The sequence below is a fragment of the Stigmatopora argus genome, chromosome 22, assembly GCF_051989625.1.
Source record: "Stigmatopora argus isolate UIUO_Sarg chromosome 22, RoL_Sarg_1.0, whole genome shotgun sequence".
In the NCBI taxonomy this organism is placed as follows: Eukaryota; Metazoa; Chordata; class Actinopteri; order Syngnathiformes; family Syngnathidae; genus Stigmatopora; species Stigmatopora argus.
Window position 1 is genome coordinate 7025658 of NC_135408.1, and position 20543 is coordinate 7046200.

At 39.7% G+C, this 20543-nt stretch overlaps 1 protein-coding gene across 1 annotated transcript; it reads left to right on the plus strand.

The window, feature by feature from the left end:
• Nucleotides 1-6832: 6832 nt before the first annotated feature.
• On the plus strand, nucleotides 6833-12158 carry grxcr2 (glutaredoxin and cysteine rich domain containing 2). The gene is made up of 5 exons (XM_077592547.1): nucleotides 6833-7066; nucleotides 7897-8083; nucleotides 9010-9119; nucleotides 10293-10505; nucleotides 11464-12158. The coding sequence occupies exons 1-5, from the start codon at nucleotides 7010-7012 to the stop codon at nucleotides 11689-11691; spliced, it is 795 nt and encodes a 264-aa protein (XP_077448673.1). The 5' UTR covers nucleotides 6833-7009; the 3' UTR covers nucleotides 11692-12158.
• The last annotated feature ends 8385 nt before the right edge of the window (nucleotides 12159-20543 follow it).

The window sequence follows — 20543 nt, forward strand, 5'->3', positions numbered from 1 at the left end:
GCCACCTTCCATGTATTTGGGGATGAGCATGTCCTTTTTTTGGGCGGAGTCACGGTTTTCACAACTAATTTAACAGTGTCATGCCAAACTGTGTTAATTAATAAAAATTAACATCAATACCTCTAGTCAAGTATACATCACACAGCACAGCTTTAAATTTTGATCATAAAAGGACACTGTATCATTTGATTAATTAAATTAAATAAATTAAAAAAAAAAATATATATATATATATATATATATATATATATATATATATATACATATATATGGGTACAAGCAAAGTTTAATCCACTAGAAAGCCTTTCAGACAACAAGGTGAGAAAGCAAATGATCCCAAAAGACAAAATGGAAAACATGAAGTTAAGTCAGCGACAGAAGGCCTCCAGGCAAGTGCAAAAACAAACCTTTTTTACATTTTCATTTTATTTTCTCTTCCTGCCTCTTTCCTTGAAAGGAATAGTTTGATATGGAACAAAACTATCCTGTTTTCTGCTTCCTCATTCCGCTCCCAATGACTTGGGGTCGTGCTCCTGTGCACTTCTCACATTCCGAGTAAAACTCATTTTTGGATTCAGCAAAAAATGCATTTTGTCAAAGATGACACCCACCCAACAGTTTAAATGAAACTACTTGTATTCCCTTTTTTCTATTTCTCGTCTTAATTGCAGACTTTTCCTGCTGCATGAATGCACTGAGTGCTCTTTCACCTTGTCATCACTGTTAAGTGTGAAAAACTACCTCTGCAGGCTATTTGCAATATGTCACACCACATTAAATGTCCTTCCATATGACCCGTGTGTACATGTTGCCTCGTTGAAATGTTGTTTAGTTATTATAACATAATGCTCTCACACACACTACACATGCATTCTCACCTGGCCCTGCCATTAGTGTAGGTGTTCTTTCATAAAAGTGTGTCGTGTTGGGGCAATTACGTGTGTGTATTTGTACTATACCGCTTCGGTGCTTTGCTCAGTATTTAAATTGTGTAGGTGGTACACAGAACCAATAGCAAGAGAGTGCAGGAAGCGATGATTAAAAGTCCTCTGGATTTTTTTTTCCATCCTCGCTGTTGCTTCCTCAGGCCGTCTTTGCCGCTTTCCCTATCTTCTTTGTGCTGGACTGAACTGTGTTTAATAGATCGGATTGGCTAGCAAAATGCATACATCTTACTTAATGAGGCACAGCGCAGTCATTCACGTCAGGATTGAGCGCTACATCAGTTCATCTGTTTGTCTCTCTCTCCATCTGTTTGCCATATATGGGTCTATTAATGGTAAGTCAACCCCTTACTAACATATGGACAAATAAACAAATCACTTTTGTTGACGTTCGGGCCTCAGGAGAGTTCTAACCATCAGTGTGAGAATTTTAACAAGGAGATCATGAACCACCCAGGGTTGAATCTTTTTAAACAACGTACAGTATGGCGTTTGAGCAAGTCTTGGAAATCTAAAAATAAACAAGAAAACGGCTGCCTTGTCTTCCTACAAAGACGAACACAAGCTGCGATCATGTGAGCGTGTCCAATCTCGCGAGCGAGGCTCTTCAGAGGATGAAGTGTCACTCAGAGGCAGACACAAACAATGAAGTGCAATGAAGTGTTGAGTGATCTGATTGGTGGAGGTAGAATTCAGTTCTGTTCTGTCATGACCCTAAGGGCCAGTTGTGGGTTTTGCTATTTGTGTTGTTTCCTTCCCACTTCTGTGTATTAGTCATCCGATTGAGTGAATAGAGCGCAGGTGTTGCCTGATGCGGTGGCTGATTGCTACCACGAGATTGGTCAAGGAGTGGATTCTTGGCCTTTTTAAGCAGCTGCCTTCCAGCACTTAGTCTCCTCTCCAGCCATACCTACGACTACTAGTAGACTTTTTTGCTTGTCTCGTGCGGGGTTGCCACTGTTCCCTAGCAGTTCCATCCTCAACATCCTTCTACCGATATAATAGTCCCTATCTCTTCTCTGGATAAGTCAGAAACAAGGAGGTTTCATTGTCTCTAAAATGCCAAACCTTCACTGTTCTTCTTATTGTCTCCTTTCCTGGTTACATCATCATCTTTGGTACTTCTAGCCTTAAACACACCTGATACTTTTCACAAGCTGTTCCAGCCTGCCTGCACACAATTCTTTACTTCCTTTCCGCGTTCTCCCTCAATTTGAACTATTGACCCTAAGTACTTGAAGTCCTCTAACTACCAGAAACGTCAGCACTTGTGACCTTTGGCTGCTATTTATGTGATACATGGATAATGCATTTGCTAGTTATTGTAGCATGACCTTATACCTGACTCTTGTTAAACCCTGACAAAATCCTATAGGCAGAGCAGTGATACCATAGGAGGGAGAAACAGTATTACTGCATCCATCCACCGATCTTTGTGTTCAGGCATCTCTCCAATGATAAATATGTCCATCCATCAAGCACTTCATGTGTCCGTTCATTTATTCCATCTTTCCACGCAGCCATTGGATTTGTCTGTTTTTCATTCTTCCATTTATCTCGTGATCATTATATTTATCCAGCAAGCCCATGATTTATGGATGCAATTCAATCTTTGCCTTTTGTCAGTCCTCATTGGATATGTCTGGCTATCTGTTAGTAGATCCATTCATTCTATTACCAAGCTCCATCTTGATGATCCTATCCATCTGTATGTCTTGCAATCCATCTGACCGCCAGCCCATTTCTCGATCTGTGCTTCCCATTTGTATTTTGGACGTTCACCCAAGACGGCGAATATGGTTTCTTTTCCAATAAAGAGTGGTCAGACATAAATTGCGCCGTGATTCAGGAGCAATCTGATAATTCATGGTGCACTACAGCTTTCTGACAGTGATGCAATGGTAAACTAGATTGAGAGAGAAAATCACTTAAAAGAATAACCAAGACAAAAGCGTGCTGAGTCAAAAACAATTATAGAAAAGTGACAAATGACTTTGCAAATGGTCAGAAAAAGCCTCAAGGTAAGAAATGGTCATGTAGTGTTAAAATTGAGAAGCCATCATTTTGAAAAGAAGGAAGACTCCCAGTGAATCAAATGGAGTGTAAAACAAATGAGATCTAAAGAATACTCTGCAGCTACAATCCCACATGACAGACTGGTGGGCAAGTGAAGTGAAGCGAGTTATTTAAAGCCCTTGACATATTCTCATTGTTGCCAACAACAACGCGTAGCTCAGTCTTCAATAGGAAGGATTTGACTGTAATCGTGTAGGGGGTCTTGGGTTCGTCAAATAGTGTTCCAACGCTACATATGGGAGGAACCATTGATGTATGGTCAAACCCATGATTTTTCAAAGTTCAGCCCCTTGTAAGCATTTCTGCCAAATTTTAAGATTCTAACATGCTCATATCTTCAGTAGATTTTTAAATACGAGTTAATGATTCATTGTAACCACAGTCAGTTTCTGTATTTTTCAGACTCAGTGGGAAAAAAAATTGAAGCTAATTATAATAAATTGAAAAAGGAAAGAGAAGAAAGAAATAAGTGTGACCCAGTGAGAATTTACCTGGATTTGTTTTGTTTTATAGATCTTGGGACCTCACATAGCTTAATGTTTGGGTTGTCATTGACAGCAATAGGCTTTGGACTTCTATTGACATCGAAAGGTGTTTTCAATATTAGCTTCCCTCTTTTACTAACTACCCCAACACAAATGCGACCTGGGCTGGCCGTGAACAGTAAGCTAATGAATACATTTCCGCTTTAGTGTCCCTGAAAGGATTAAGACCACTGCTCACTGAGCAGCAAGGCTTAATGAGTTTTATGAGTAAAAGTGAGAGTATGAGAGCCTTGAAAAAAAAACAAGAAAATATTGAGGTTACACCAGGAATTAGGTCTCATTTACCAAAGAGTTTGATGTTTGTGTGATTATTGTCTGCCGTATCTTTGTACAGATGAGCTAAAGTTCAAATGTTGTCGTTATTTCAACATTGATGGGAAAATCATTGAAAAATAAAGCTGTCAAAGGGAGGAAAATTGGATTTGTTTGAAAAGCCGAGGTCATAAATATTATGCATTTTAGTTTGTGCAAGAAACTTTTTCTTGGTAGCCGTGTAATTTATCAGTTTTGCTCTATCTGGTACACAGAAATTTATCTCAGGGATAGCTTAGATGAAAGAAAAACCCTGGCCACACCAAAATGTAAAACACTTTCCAAACATGCTGGAAGTTATTTCGACCACTGCGATCATTTTTCCCCTCTTATTTATGATTTCTAAGTCGGCAAGGTTTGAAACTCTCACAGCAATATGGGTTGTGCAACATCGTCCAGATAGGGGCGAAGGGGTTTATAAGATACAGCGTATAAAAATATTATTAGAATATTGGGAGAATAATAAAAAATGATGATGTACAAGTTTCAACCTGAGACCTCGCCTTAAAGTGAAAATGAAATTTAGCTATATGTTGAAAAACAATAGTTTTTATTGAGCATGCAAGTAGGGGACCAAGGGTTGCCATGGCAACAACTCTGGCACCTATTACAATTACAATGCATCTTGTTTCGTAGCCATGACATGAAGTGGGGAGCTTACAAGAGGACTTGACACTGGTTTTTATTTGCACGCTTAAAAGAGAGTAAAACACCCTTCAAATCTCAGCTTCCTATCTTTGCCTTCGCTTTTGACTGACATACTAATTAAGAAGACGAAGTTTAAATGTTCCAGTTTAAAAGTTACAGCCATGAAACTGATTTCTTTTAAATGGTTGTCTAATCGAATCATTTGCTTCTGCTTTGTCACCATATTTTTGTCATTATTGCAAAGTGAACTTGGATTTCACCATGAGAACATGACAACTCATTATTTCCTCCACAAAGCATGACAGATAATGTTTTAATCAGTTTATGCAGAAAAAAATACTTCACCAACATAACAACAACATTTTCTTTACCAAATGTTCTTTACCAAATCTGTTAACATTTCTAAATAGCCACGTTTACTGACAAAATCTCAAACGGTATAGGTTTATGGTATAAATCGGTAATGTTTAGTGAGTTCATGTCAAGTCAAGTCAACCTTGCCTTCTATTTTTCTTCATGTGACCTACGGTTTGGGTGTGAGTGACATGATTTCTGACATACGTATGGGCTTTCACATCAATCCGTGCTCCATCACTCTTCTCCTGTCTTCCCGTGTTTGACATCATGGTCTCATCCATCTCCGTTCCCATTTTTTCTCGCTTCCATCTGTCTTTGCCCTTCCTTCTTACTCCCTCATATTCCTCGTTCCTGTCGCAGAAATGCCTGAGGCCAGAACCAGCTACAGAACGGGAAGTTTGGTGCATGGGGAGGACACTGCACAACCTAATGATAGCGAGAAATGAATTTTAAGGAGTAAGATTTGGCATTTTTCTTCCGAATTTACAACCAGTTAATATAGAATGGACGTCTATCAGTGTCAATGCCACTAAAACTTGAGCGTGGGATTTGGTAATCCTATTTGTGTACAAAAATACTAATCAATTATTGTTTCATAGCATGCCCCTTTATAAATTCCCCCTTCAGAAGGAGAACAATGCTCAATAGACTGATATTCATTTCACTATGAATTTCTTAGTACACTGCACTGCAGCATCTCTTTACTCCTGAGAATAAAACCAAAATAGCACAAGGAGTGCCTTTTTTTAGTCTCTGCTCAGGCTCGGTGAAAAAGTACATAGAGAAAGCACGGTCAAAGAGTCAGAATGAGATACAAAGGAGCAAAAAAGCGTACAAGGAGAAGCTGGCAAAACACTAATAAGACGACAGGATTGTGTTACATTTCAGCACGCAGTCGGCAATCAAAGAAGAATGGCGGAGGAATTAGGAAATGTATTTTATTCCATCACTTAGAGATGAACCTCTTGAATATTTTCACCTTTGATCCAATTATTGACTGATAATTTCAATGATTCCCCTCACGTTGTACGTGTGAGCATTTCAGAAGGACATTTGACATTTTGCAAACCTCACACGCGAGAATGCTAAAATACGCAGCCACAAAGATGAATAGAAAAGAAAGCCACATTGCGATGCATGCACACAGTTGCTAATACGCACACATGTTGAATGGATGAAGATCATATTGGGTGTTAGAACATAGTGTGAAGTGTTCATGCCGAAACTGTATTCAATGATTCCCCTCCACTTTCTTTCTTGAGTAAAGCCTTTATTGCAGTTTATATGCGATAACCTTTATTAATTCCGCATTGGGGATATTAACATGACTCACAAGAAGTTCAACAATTAATTTTAAGAATGGACAGAAAAATGACATGAGAAATTCAGCTGACCTTTAAACTTTGGTCACTTGGGTGACATTCACAATATATATAGTATATATTTTTAAATATCCAAGGAGACACGTTCTTATGCCTTTCTGTGATTCTTCTGGTCTCGATATGAATTCGAAGCCTCGCATTGAAACTCTACTGTCACACTGTCATGGCAGTTTTCTCCCCTCGGCAAACACAAACAACATATTGAATAACACCATTCTAGATCGGATAAGATTGCATTTTATTGATCACACAGTGGGGAAATTCCACAAAGCTTTCTGATCCCATTTGAAATTGTGTATATACTTAATATTATAGACAGTGGAATATGTATACAGCACTGACACTCGACTCTTCTGACAGGGTGTTGTGTAACAAGACTCCCACCCACTCACCTCTACACACATACAAACATGCATGCATGTTTTTCTTCTAACAGTCATCACTATTTGATGGCAAAGTTTCTGGTTTCTTCACCCTTTGGCGCACATGATCCAGTTGTGAATAATTTAACATGCTTTCCAATTGAGGTGGGGCAAAGGGTAGCTCGTTGTTAAGCACAGGAGGCACGGCAAACACATACAAGAAAAATAAGGGCTTCTTCCACCCACCTTTGTACTCACAGCTCTTCAGCGCCGTGCTCTCCCCCGATTGCCGTCCATCACAGAAGGCGATGCAGTGACTGCTTAATGCTGACGTTATCACTTCATGGACTGAGCCACCTGCTCTCTTTGTCCCATCAGCCGTCATGGAGGAACCTCAAAGAAAAAAGAGTCAGAGACCTGATGGCACCAAGCCCAGGAAGGTGAGTTATCTGGGGAAAGATTGCCAAATGCTTCTTGTTGGGCTGTCAAAGGCAAAAAAAAAAAAAATGGACCGGAACCAGTGAGGCGAGAACTGGCAACAGCAAAAGGTGTTGCAGCCTTCGTGGGCAGAAGGAAATACTGAACATTTTATTTCAATAGACCCGTGTTAACTCTGGTATCCAACTGCCAGAGTGGTTAGAACGTCCGCCTCATAGTTCTGAGATTGTGAGTTCCGACCTTCTTGTGTGGAGTTTGCATGGGTACTCTCCGGGTACTCCGGTTTCCTCCCACAGCCCCAAAACATGCATGGTAGGCTAGTTTAACACCCTAAATTGCCCCTCTGTATGCATGAATGGTTGTCCATACCGTTGTACCCTGCGATTGGTTCGCAACCAATTCAGGGTGTCCCCGCCTGCTGTCCATCATCGGCTGAGATAAGCTCCAGCAGCACCCCCCCCCCCCCCCCCCCTGCCATCCTTATGAGCATAAGGAGTACAGAAAATGAATGGATGTATTAACTCTGTCAAACTTTAGGATTATTTCAGAAGACACATGAAGTTTACAGGGATAAATCCTCAGAAGGTGGTATGGTACTGGTACATGGAGAGGACACGATAGAGTGAAAATTACTCAATCTTACAAGATTCACAATTCTTGTTAGTATTTTTTTTTACTCTCACTCTATCTTGAAAGAGACGCTATGAAAGCTCGCACACGTACGCTCCAATAATAGATCAAACCTTTCCACTGTTACCGATCGTCTCCTACACAACCGACGAATAGCCTGACGACCGTTAAGTAATAGCCCGCTTTGCTCGCAAACCGGCAGGTCAGGTTCAAACTGGCGTCGTCCTACAGCGGCCGGGTCCTCAAGCACGTGTACGTGGACGGGCAGGAGCTGGACAGCCCCGAGGAGAAGTACCCGCACAGCTTCCTTCCGCACGGCAAGATACCGCCCAGCCACCTGGAGATGGAGCAGTTGTGCGGCTTTCAGGAGCCTCCGTCGGAGCAGCGGGGTAGGTTGTTATCGTTACGGCAACAAAACGTGGTGGCGGCTCATGTAAAATGGATGGCTGCACTTACAGTAGCTTTGCTCGGGAGGGCCTCCGTTCCGTCAAGGAAGCTGGAACCCTGGCAGATCATTAAAGGCCACTTTTATCTGAGCACCTCGAGCTGCCGCTTTGCATCAATTCAAACAGGCCAATTGCGTTAATAGTCATGGAAATGCGGCTGCATCATGATAATGACAGTGAGACCAAATATGGAGTGCGCTTCAACTATATTCGCTCAATCAACCTCAGACAGAACAGTTTGGGATTTTTTTTGTTCCTTTAGCATGACGTAAACAACAATATTTGGCAGGAGAAGTTGTTTCTCTCTGGCTTCATGCAGAATGTATTATTTTAAGAATATATTATTTATAATCCTATCTGGTTTCAACTTATTTAATATTAAAATATTTTGTATGTTTTCTTCTTTTTTCATTTTTGGACTTTGTATTGCTTTGTTTATGTGTCTATATATTATTCATGTTAAACTTATCCTAAAAAGTTGTGAAAACTGAAATGCTGATAAACAAATTATCTCTGCATTTAAGAACTAAATGCTTCTCCTTGTGGCCACCGGTTGTTGCAATGGTTGTTTCGCCTGACTTGCAGACAGCGTGGGTTTGATTCCCACTCGGTGGCGGTGTGATTGTGAGTGTGAATGGTTGTCTGTCTCTATGTTTTCCCTATGTCTGACTGGAGACCAGTCTCAAGTGTAGTCCACGGGATAGGCTCCAGCACCCTGCGACCTTGACAAGGATGAAAATGGATAAATGAATGGATGAATCGTTCTGAATAGTTGATTGCAAACTGAAGATTGTAGAGGCAGGCGTATGTTGAATTTGGGACCAGAGGCAGAGAAAGTGTGCTAGCGTGATGTCTTTTGGTTTACCCAGGTGTGGAGCCTCCAACAGGGCTCATTGCCCAGAGAATCAATGTGTACAGAGGAATGGGAAGCTACAAGGCTGCTGCAGGCCAGACCAACCTAACAGATGGAGATACTAAAGTAAGCACTAGAAATCTGGGGCTCAGTAGTAACATAGTAAATGTATTGTGGTTTGGATTGCCCACTTCAACATGGCACACTCACGTGGTAAAGATTTATTTATTTTTCTTGATGGGATAAGGGAGGAAACAGTTTGGCCAAAGATATATTTATTTGTGCAAAAATTGAATACAAGGTTTAGTATTGTTTACCCTTGATTGGGCATTTTTACAAGCGTAACCTAAAACCTTCTAGTCTAGTTTTAATGCTTCTTATGGTATTATGATAAAAGAGGCTCACTAGTTCTGTTGAATTGTCAGTTTGGACTTACCATATGTGAAATACATGAAAGAAATCATATTTGAGCAATACTAAGGCTTTTATTCGTGCCCAGGCTCCACACTGAATTATATAGTTTAAAACAGTTGCCATGTTAAAAAAAGATGCTTAGGAGAGCAAGGAAAAAACAAGACCATGAATAACTTATGGAACAAATGCCTGTGCAATTCAAGTAGTTGAAAATTTTAGGGGATAAAAACAGCAAAACAATTAACATGACACTTGGCAATGATATTAGAGCAGCCTGGTGGCTTAGTGTCAGCTTCATCCATCGCACATAAAGCCAAGCGTCGTCTCAGACACCACAATCTTATCACATTTATCAGTGGAGGACAGAAATGTGGATTTTATACAGAGGTGGTATTTCGTTTTAGAGCCATTTAAGGTTCACATACTTGGCTGCCTTCCTCGATACTTTCATTTTTTTTTTCAAAAGACAGACTCCACTGGAGCACAATGCTGCTTATCTGATTGTCATTTCACCAAGTTAAAAAAATGCAAATTGCTACTTATATCTGCTCCCTAAAAGATAATAAGAAGGGTTTGTATAACCAGTAAGGGAAAGTGCATATGTAATAGATAATATAAGACATGATGTATTTGGCCGTAGTTAAAAAAAAAATATTTTTAAAACCACTTTTCCATCATCTAACACATTCCTTACAATAAAACAGCATTAAAATTCTTGTCCATTTAGAAATGGGCAGTTCCAAAATTATACATATTGTCAACCGACCAAAAATTCACGTTTATATTAATGGAAAAAATATGTTTCTTTCATTAGATAGTGTTGCATTAACAAAAAGTACCCACTGAATGTGTTATAAATTTAAAATTGCATTATTTTACCTAAAGTCCCCAGTGTTGGACTTTGGAAAGATTATCATCTACACGAGCAAACTACGTATTGTACGAGCGCCCGCCAGTAAAAGCAACGCATCGGGCTACGGCGCGGCGCCCCCTGTGGATGTGGAAGGACAGCCGCAGGCCCGTGAGAGGAGGAGCAGGAGGCGAACCAAGGCCGTCACCACGCAGGAGGGTGAACGGAAACAGACGACACCCACGCAGGTAACCATCCTTGACTCATGTATTCTGGCAATCTCATAACAATCAGAGTCTATGGATCACCCACAGGGTTAAGATCACACACCGACTTCATTCTCATCTCCTTAAACGATTACCCTTCTTTTTCTTTAATCCTTTCTTTCCTCTAATCTCGCTACTTTCCCATTTTGTCTTGTAAAGGAAAAAGTTTACTGTGTTTCTTTTTTCTCCAGTTGCCAATTTTCTCTTCGTCTTGGCTGCGCAAAGTCCAGAAGTTAATCTTCTTTTGTGATTCCCCCATTCCGAGTTTCCACGGTTGTGGAGACATTTTACATTTGTTGAGGCAATCTGGAGTTCAATTTTTCGACAGTATCCATCTATTTATATACACAGTACAATCACAAAGCTTTGGGGAATTAAAACACACAAAGTTAAAATGGAAAGTTCTGCTTGGCTTGCACAACATGCTGAACATACAACTTGAGGCAAGGAACACACAGACAGACACAAAGAAATGGGCATACAACTACTATCGCTTTGGGTTTGCATAACATAATTATTAAGTCCTTGCTTCGAGAGACTATGAAACTCAGAGATTAAAGAATAAAGTTTTCTGGAACATAAGTACCACTTGCTCTTTTGCATTTAGATCTCTCTGTCTAACACTTCTGCAAACTGAACGCAGAACCATCTGAATGCAATGCCATAAAAGAAATGAAATATATATAGACAAACAATTTCCTTCCTTTACCATACTTTTAACTAATAGGCGTCAGCCCCTTAAATGTAGCCTTATAAATTTGTGGGATTTATAATCCAAAAAATCTGGCAGGTAGGCAATATTTCTATCTAGATTGCCTATTATACTCTGAATCACTGTTTCAAGTTTTACGTTGACTAATCATCAGTGACGTGGACTTTTGACTTACCTGTATGCATGTATAACTGTGATTTGATTGTTACTTTGCGTCTCCACCCGTAGGAATGGAGCGACTGCCAACTCTGCGGTGGCTCGGGCTGCACGCCGTGCTCGCTGTGTCACGGCAGCAAGCTGTCCATGCTGGCCAACCGCTTCAACGAGTCCATCAGCGAGCTACGCTGTCAGGCCTGCTATCCTCACGGTCTAGAGAGGTGCCGGGCCTGCGCCGGCAAGTCGCCGTTTTTGCCCGCCGCTCCAGCTAGGCGTGGGGGGGAGCCAGCCAGCCACTGAACGTGAGCGTGTTTCACACTCAAGTGTGTGTCCAGGCGCCACTATTGCTTGAACCCAAATGTTCATGGCGGCGTTTCAAGCGTAAACCGTGACCGAATTGGGGAATTACAACTGTGCAGCAAGCCCAGAAAAGTGAATTTTCAATGTGTGCAGTGAACATAATGCTCATCCTTTTTTTCCAGGTCATATCATTTTGCATCTATTCTATACTTAATTATAATGATGCAAACATTAACAGTTGAAATTCACCTCAAGGGAACTTGGTTGTTATTTTAATCTCACCGCACAATGTGTTGCATTAAATATGAGCGAATGAGATCAATGCTAAAGAGAGTTTTGAAATTATTACAAAGTGTCTACTGGACTAGACTACTTCTTTTGTCATTCTCGGGATGTTGCCAACTCAGTCAGATTGCTGTTTGCAAACATGTAAAGTTAATAAAAATATGGATGCAGAAGTGGTTAAATGTTTATTGTATCAAATATTAGAGCATTTTAACCTGACAAATTGGAAGTCAAAGGAAAAGCCTGGTATTTTTCGTCACTGGAACTTTGGATAAAAACATTTTCTAGAACTCTCAAATACAAATAGCGTGGATCGGAAACATTACACTAGGCATGTATTCATACTCCATTTCAACAAATTGAAAAACAAGATGAAAAACGATTGCCCCGGGAAATCCACACCATTATTGTCTCACCACTCATCGTCAGCATCTCGACACGATACGATACCGTCACTCCCTTGGCGTCGGGTCGCTGCACACTCCACTTTCCCTTTCTTGAAATAATTTCGCCCGCGCAATCTTCTATTATATGCCCATCTGCTCTCTAAGCAGATAGCAGACGCTGTGAGCCGTGGGTTATTTTGCGGAGGCCGCTGCTGAAATGGCGGTTTTAACACCCGTGAAGAGAAGCGATCGATCAAAGTCGGCGTTCGCACTGACCATATCCCCAAATGTTGCAGTAGCCCGAAGTCATGCCTGAGAAATCTCCCTCCAAGATCATTACAATCTCCCATCCAGAAACCCATCTTTAGCTCGGAGCTTATTTTAGATGGACTTTCAAAGAATCTCGCAGTGGAGAAAGCCAGCACAATTTTTGCAATTCCGGTGATTTATGCAGGAACCTGAATTTTGCTGAGTTGTCCGCATTTTAAAAGTGAACAGCATCTCCAAACTTGAGTGGGCGGGCGTCCATTCTTTAACTTTAACCAAAAGGAAAACTTTTGGTTTGGTCAAGAAACAGCAAAATGCATAGCATATTTTACCATTCATTCACAAATATTTTCTTTTTTCTCTAAAAACAACTGTCATATCCAATGTTTTTACTCCCATTTTTTGTTAGTGCCCCTCGGAGTTGGCGGTTTAGACTGAGGGGCCACAGAGTTTACCATTTAAGTGACTCAGTTGTTGTGGAGATAGATTAATATTGTGATGACTCTGTGTGTTTGTACACGCATTTGTTACTGTAATGAGTACATCAACCTGCGCTAATTAAAAGAGAACTCAATAACTCTTAAATAATGAATTAAATTGAACGGGTCTAATAGCCTGCGCTCTAATCCAATAGAATAAAAAGCCCTTATATTGTAGAGTAGAATTCCTGACCTTCAGGAATAGAGTGCGCGAATACTACATAGAAACATCTAGCGAAGCGTGAACCGTGTAGTCAAGCTACAACCGAACCAAAATTTACAGCCGAGGCGGAATTGTTGATTCGGCACTGTGAAACAAATACGACGGTGACAAATAAAATACAGCTGCTGACCAAGATGCCGCTGTGAAGACTCATGGGTGTGATTAACATTTGAAGGCCACGTATAAAAGAAAACACAAAACAGCCTTTCTGGAAACATTTGATAATTGACCGAGCTGAGCAATGAAATGGCACATAAAATGACTACTGTTCAAACACTTACAAAATGTGATAAGGAATAAAGTACTCTTGTCTCAGGGATGCTATCAATTATGAAATGTTTCTGACAATGCATATATCAACAAATTAAGAAATGTAGTTGCTTAATGAAGGAAGACCTTTGCCTGATTCTCATGGAGAGCTCATTTGTACTCAGGTCGTCCATTTACTGTGTCAACAGGAAGCTAATTATTGTTTGTTTTCTCTTTTCTTTCGGTGAGGACACGAAAGCTTCCCGCAGGCGGCATGTCACTAAAGGCGTGGGTGATGATGATGATGATGATGATGAGGGGGCGGGAGTTTGGGGAAGGGGCTGGGGGGTTCTGTAGACCAACCCACAGTGAAAGACTTCAAGCGAGGTTGCGTGATAGTCATTGTCTACCCTAATGAGAAATTAATTGCGCCACAGCTGCCTGGGTTGATTGTAGTACTGGGGGGGGGGTGATCACTGGGGGCAAGGTGGACCATCAATGAGGCATGGTGAGGGAAAATGAATCATAAGCGTTATTATACTTTGTGCGCCAAAAAAATGAAACATCAAACTGGACATTTTAGCCAAGTTATTAAATTCCCTTTCCTAGACAACTTTTAAATCTTTATTTAATCAGTAGTTTGTTTTGATTCAAGTAAATGCTGCCTGTAGTTAAGTTGTATTTAACTTTAAAAATGCATTCAATCTTCAGATAGGTTATTTTGTGCAATACATTTGAATTGATTTAAATTAGTTTCTCTTGTTCCTAACGTTGAGTTTTAATGTTATGTCAATACTTTGAATGCAAAATGTTATTTATGGTGTACTTGGTCTTAAAAGTTCACAGAACACTGCTCAATAGATGTTTTTTTTAGCATTTTTAAAGGCCTTAAAATCACTGAAGTTGCAAATCAATAACACAAAACAGTAGGAAAATTGAATATACAGAAGTTTCTTGTATTAAAATTAAAACAAAAGTGGCTATTTAAAGGATTTAGCAGACATTGGTGTAGACTCGCTTGTCTGCCTCTTCTTCATCCCAGCTGGACTAAAGGTCAGCAGAGTATGGTGATTAAATATGTATGCATATGCCGCATTTGCAAAGCTCGTAGAAATACTTGCGCATGCTTCACAATGACCCATGCGACGTGATCGGAATGACAGTATTTGTTTCTCCTGCATCTGATGAGATTGAATGAATCACTAAAAGTATCTGATAATATTTTCACGCCTCGAGCATTTTCCAGCCTCATATTAAGTTGGCTGTAATTGTTATTTCATCAACAGCGGAGAACACGGCACGCGCAGAAACCGAGCCCGGCGGTTTTGGCGCCCGAGCCAGTAGCAGCAGCCATGTGTGAAACCCCCTGAGCCACACGACGGACCCCCTACCCTCCAAAACGCTCCTCACCCTGTGCGCGCACGGGGTCAGCTTCAGGATGTTCAATTAAATTGGGGTATTTTGCTAGATGAGGCCAGCTATGGTGTTAGAAGTGTTGCACCCTATGAAGGCATGTGTCATGCTTAATTTGTATTTCACAGTAGGATGGCTGCAGGGAGCAGAGGAGCACCAGTGCATTGAGGAAAGGGAGAAGCCATGTGATAATGCGAAGGGAGAAATCCAACCATTAGTGTGGAAAAAAGAGAGTACTGGAAGAAAGGGGGTATGTACAAAAATAATGTTGAATAGGATTTAGAATATAGCATATCTTTAAGCATATTTCTGATTGGCTGTGTTTAGAAATGCACCATATTTACCCACGTAAGTCCATTTGGGGGCAAGTTGTACTTTCACAAGTTTTTATTCTACTTTGCGTAACAAGAAATTGAACTTTTTTGCCCTCACATTGAGATACTTGACTTGTGTTCCTGAAGCACAGCAGAAAGAACAGCATGGAAATCTCGGATTGAACTTAAACTCAAGTAAGCTTTTGATAAACTGCTTCTCCAGAGGTGTGATGTCAAACACACGGAAATGTTCACTTTTCGTAGGAGAGCTCAATTCCTGCCCCCAAAGAATAGTGAAACAAGACTGTATGTTCTATTCATAGAACTGTTGTCTTTTTGTAGGTCAGCACGTGTGCTGGTGTGATGTTTTAATGTCTATCTGCAACCAATGCTGCACCACACAAGCAGCTTGCTTTCGAATTACAAATCGCTACGCACGCACAGAAAGTTGGCTACTCCATCCATCATGGAGCCAGGTGTGTGAAATCAATTAGTCTAATTAGGGAGGTTGTTTACTGAAATTCATGCGGTTCACTGCCTGTTTTGCTTTACATTGTTACCCCCCCCTCTCCTCTCGGGTACAACACTCAGAAAGGGGACTGTGCAAAGCTGCATAATTTATCTATTCAAATGTTGAATACAGTTCAAGAGAGAGCCATGGGGCCAGCAGAAATATAGAGTCATAATATTAGATGATTAGTCTTAGTTTTATGGATGAATGTTGAACCAGTATTTAGTTTGCTTTAATTAAAGACCCAACCAACAGTAGCTCTGAAAATAAAAACTGTGCATCAAATTATTGGCAACTAGTTTGATCAACAGTTAATTATGAATTGCTTTTTGAAATCATAGATATGCCTATGAAAAATGTAAACCTTAGCTCTTATTTGCTTGCAAAAAAATATTTTCACAAAAATGTTTTTACTGAATAATCAGCTTTATTAATATACTAAGAAGCCAACATGTAAATTGTGTGCGTCATGTTTGTAATGATTTTATATTTACTGTAAATTCATCTCCCCCCGTCCTCGATGTGGCCCACCTCGGAAAAAGATACGACATTCTCAAGTGTGTGTATGTGTGTATGAGAAAGAGTCAAGAGATGAAGGTTCCGCTTGAGCTGGCAGACATGGCTGGAGAGCACATTTACTTTCATTCTTACCGTCTTTCTCCATTTCTTGTATCAGCGTATATCGACCTACCTCTCCCTTACTTTCATGTAGTCTCTGGTAGAAAATAGTGTATGTGTGTGTATATATATATATATATATATATATATATATATATATATATATATATATATATATATATATATATATATATATATATATATATATATAGCCAAATGATACTAAGGAAAGTAAAAATAAAATATATATATGTTAATGAGGGATTCTAAGTCCATTTTTCTTGCTCTTCATGAAATGTCATGCATTAATGAAGGCTGAGAGTGAAATTTTGTCATAAAGTATATTTCAAAAACTAACTATTTCCATATCACTGACATACTCACTCAGTGACAGAGTGATGCAGGTCTAATTTCTCCATCCCTGCATCGCTCCTGCATTCCATCTCGTCAGCACAACATGTAATCATAGGCCAGCCGAGAGAAGGCAGCTGAGGTGTTGCCTTTCGAGTCAGTTCTGCCATTGTTCTGGCTATTTCTTGCTAAATGTGATTTTGCCTCGTCTTTTTTAATTTATTTTTTATTATGATTTAGTGCTTGTTAAACAGTGTTTTGGATCCAATGCCTGCTGGCTACTCCACAAACCTTGTGGGGATAAGCGGTACAGAAAATGAATCAATGAATCACTAACACGGCCATGACATGTTAATGGTTCAAATATCTCGCATGTTGGGGATGCCAGTCATTTGAAATCACACTGAAGCAGGATTGTGTACTGTGAAGGTTGGCCATTTCAAATGTGGAAATATCTGTCAGGACAGGAGAGGAGTCGTGATTCAAGTACTTCTTTTGAGGTGAACAGAAATGAATGGGCCTGTCGTGCTACCCGTTTATTTGAGTCCACTAATGGACAGTATGATTAACAAAGAGGTTGGACGCGCAATTAATCTTTGAGCAGTGCAGAAAGACCTCAAACCTCTTAACTAACTACTGTGTGCGCATTAAGACACTGCGGATTACACGAGAGCATAAATTACCCAGAAATCCACTCTTTCCAAGCAAGTCTTTGATTAATTACATTGTATTCAAACAGAACATTCCTGATTAGTGAGTGTTAGAAATTGTTACTATGGTCTGGTTAGAAACACATTACAGATGTTTGTGTACCCCCCATTTCTTGATTTCAATCATTGCGCATGTACAGACAGCATAGTGCTTATTTCACTTGCTTTTTTTGACCTTGTTTAAACTTTCTTACAAAATGTAAGTTGGTTTAACTCTGGGCTCTATATTAGTAGTTGTATTAAAAAAACACTTGCATCGTATTATTGGTCAAATATATAAAAAAGCAACCACCCCCTCACTCCAAATTGGACTTATTTTGCACATTTTTAGCTCACCCAATGTGAAAAGGTTGTCACCATTGACATGATATATTTGCTCTATTTTCTGGCCAGAAGTAATGGTCGCCAGAACACATGCTGAAGCAGCAGATGTTAAAAATATTGAAATGTGCTGATAAACAAAATAATCTTTGCGTTTAGTAGGTTTTGCTGATGTTGACATGACCTCGCTGTCTGAGGAATGACTACAAAATGAAATACATAATTATCGGTGACATTTCTGACAAAGTTTGCAAAAAATAACATGGAAAACATAGACAAGTTTCATTCTCACCTAAATTCCGTATTGTTATTAATTTTTCAGTGATTCATCATCAATATAGCCTTTGCTCAGCTGATTCTTTCATATCTTCCTGACCAACAGGAGAAATTTTTTTTGTCTAATTACATTTATTTTGAAATTCCCCAATCTATGTGAAGTAATTGGAATACTGCATAAGAAATTTGGTATCATTGGAAAGCTCTGAATGTCCTCTATAGAGAAAATAAGGAGTTAATGTGATTGGATGCACTGGGTGAGAGATTTTTAGGTTTACAAATGTCCTGTACAGAGGACAAATTTGAACTACTGGTAGTCGGGAGGTTGTGAGAACTACATGGGTGACCAAATTGTATAACAAGTGGTAGAATGTATGAATGAACAATTATTCATAAAAGAGCTCAACGACTCACTTGGAACTGCTCATCACAGTTGGAGTGTTAACATAAATAAAAGATAATCCCTTATATGTCACATATAAGCATGAATGTCATTTTTCCTCATTTAAAAAAGAAACAATGAGCCATATTAGCAAATCTCACGGCCAATGTACAAATAAATCTGAACAAATTCAGATGCTTTCATCCCCAACAGGCCGTGTTGCACCTCATGGAGGTCTGCATATTTCAAAAAGCCCCTATTAGATTGTATACTTAAGTGTTTTGTTGAATGTATTTGCGCAAAAACGAATGCAAGTGTCCTCTGGTCTTTGTGCTTGACTTATGATAGCTTAAATCAAATGGTTCAACTTCAGTTTGCATGCAAGCCGAAATCCTTTACATATCTGTCACAAGTATTTATACTGCAAATTAGAGCGCGGGTAGGATGGCGTCTCTGAGAAAACACATGCATGCATAATAGCCTATTTTCTCAGTGCGTCTTTCATGGCGTTGCACTCCAAGACGTACACATTGACTGTCTTGGAAAGGTTTGTGAATACAGCAGTGCTGCCCTGGTGTGATTTAAGAACTACGCTGTGGAATGAGCTGCCGAGAAAAGAGCGGATGAGGAATTCGTCACCCGGCGTCTGTGAAAAGGGCAGCGATGGGAGTAATTATGTTTGGCGACAGACATGACTAGTTACTTGGTGGGGGAATCATTCGAAAGGCTAATAATATTTGTCTCAAGTTTTTCAAGCTGTGAAATGTTTGGTGTTTTCTTAGGGTTAATAATGTATTTGGTAACTTGATGTATATATCCATACTCTATTTCTGAAAAGAGCAGCTGGGGTTGTCATATTGGAAACGCATTGCAAAAAACAGATTTTTTTGGCTGTCATTGACAGGGACAGTTGTCCTGTTCATTTTGACTGGTAGAGGTCAGAATGAAATAGTCGTCAATTGCAATGAATTTGTTAATTTAAGGCAGAAAAACTATTTAAATAGAAAAAAAGCCAATCTGTGTATCTGAACACAAACGTAATAATCACCATAGTGGATTTTTGTGCTATCAACTCATTTAGTGTCTAGGATTGTACACTTAAGGATTCAGCCAATTGTTACAAAAAGCGTAATGGAACAAAAATCTCAATGTGGGCAGAAGAGCCAGCCTGACAGATGTTGACGGGCAAACCAACAAACCAGTAGAAGGCGAATGTATGTGTGTGTGTGTTTGTGTGCGTGTGTTTCAGAACTATATCACGCAATTAGGTCATTTCCAATAATTGGCTGCCAGACGTTCTCATTAAATTTCGAGTGTGAGGCCTTTGATGAGCCCACAGACCAAATGGAAATTGCTCACTGAGTCCACACACAGACACACACATGCTAGTGATAGGAGTCATAGTTCTCATTTTGTGGGCATTAGATTCAATGGTAAATTGTCCGATTTTCAACCTCTTCCTGGAAATGGCATGAATGCAATATTAGTATGTCTAACATGACTTTGATCATGGAAAATACTGACAGGCTGATGAAAATAATGATGACAGCTGTCAAGCTGAACCTTGTGCCTTGGTTAATGCTTGTTTTGGTTATACACCCCCTCAAGATATGACACTATGACCTTGGGGATTTTATGCTGAGCAAATCTTAGTCTATATCAGGCGAAGTGAAAAAAACTAAACCGAGACTAATTACCAGAACAATATTAGGCACTTACCAGAACTGTAATAATTACCATGACTAAGGAAAGATATAATAATCATTTGTGAGGATTTTACAAAATGGAACACTTTAATCACGTGATGCAGATCTCCATGAAGTAAATGATCAAATTTGCTCTAGGAATTGCCGGATGACTTCTGTGAAACTATTGTTTTCGGTTGAAAAAAAAAGAAAACATGAAATTTTGCAGCCGCCTGATGGTGTAGGGGTTCACATGCCACTTCACTCAAGACGATTATCAGCTTTCCTTCTTCCCTTCATGGCCTACTCTGGTCCCTATTGGCCCCATAGAAATTTCCTTTTAATTTTGTTATCTTTCTACTTTAATTGCACAACTCTGCTT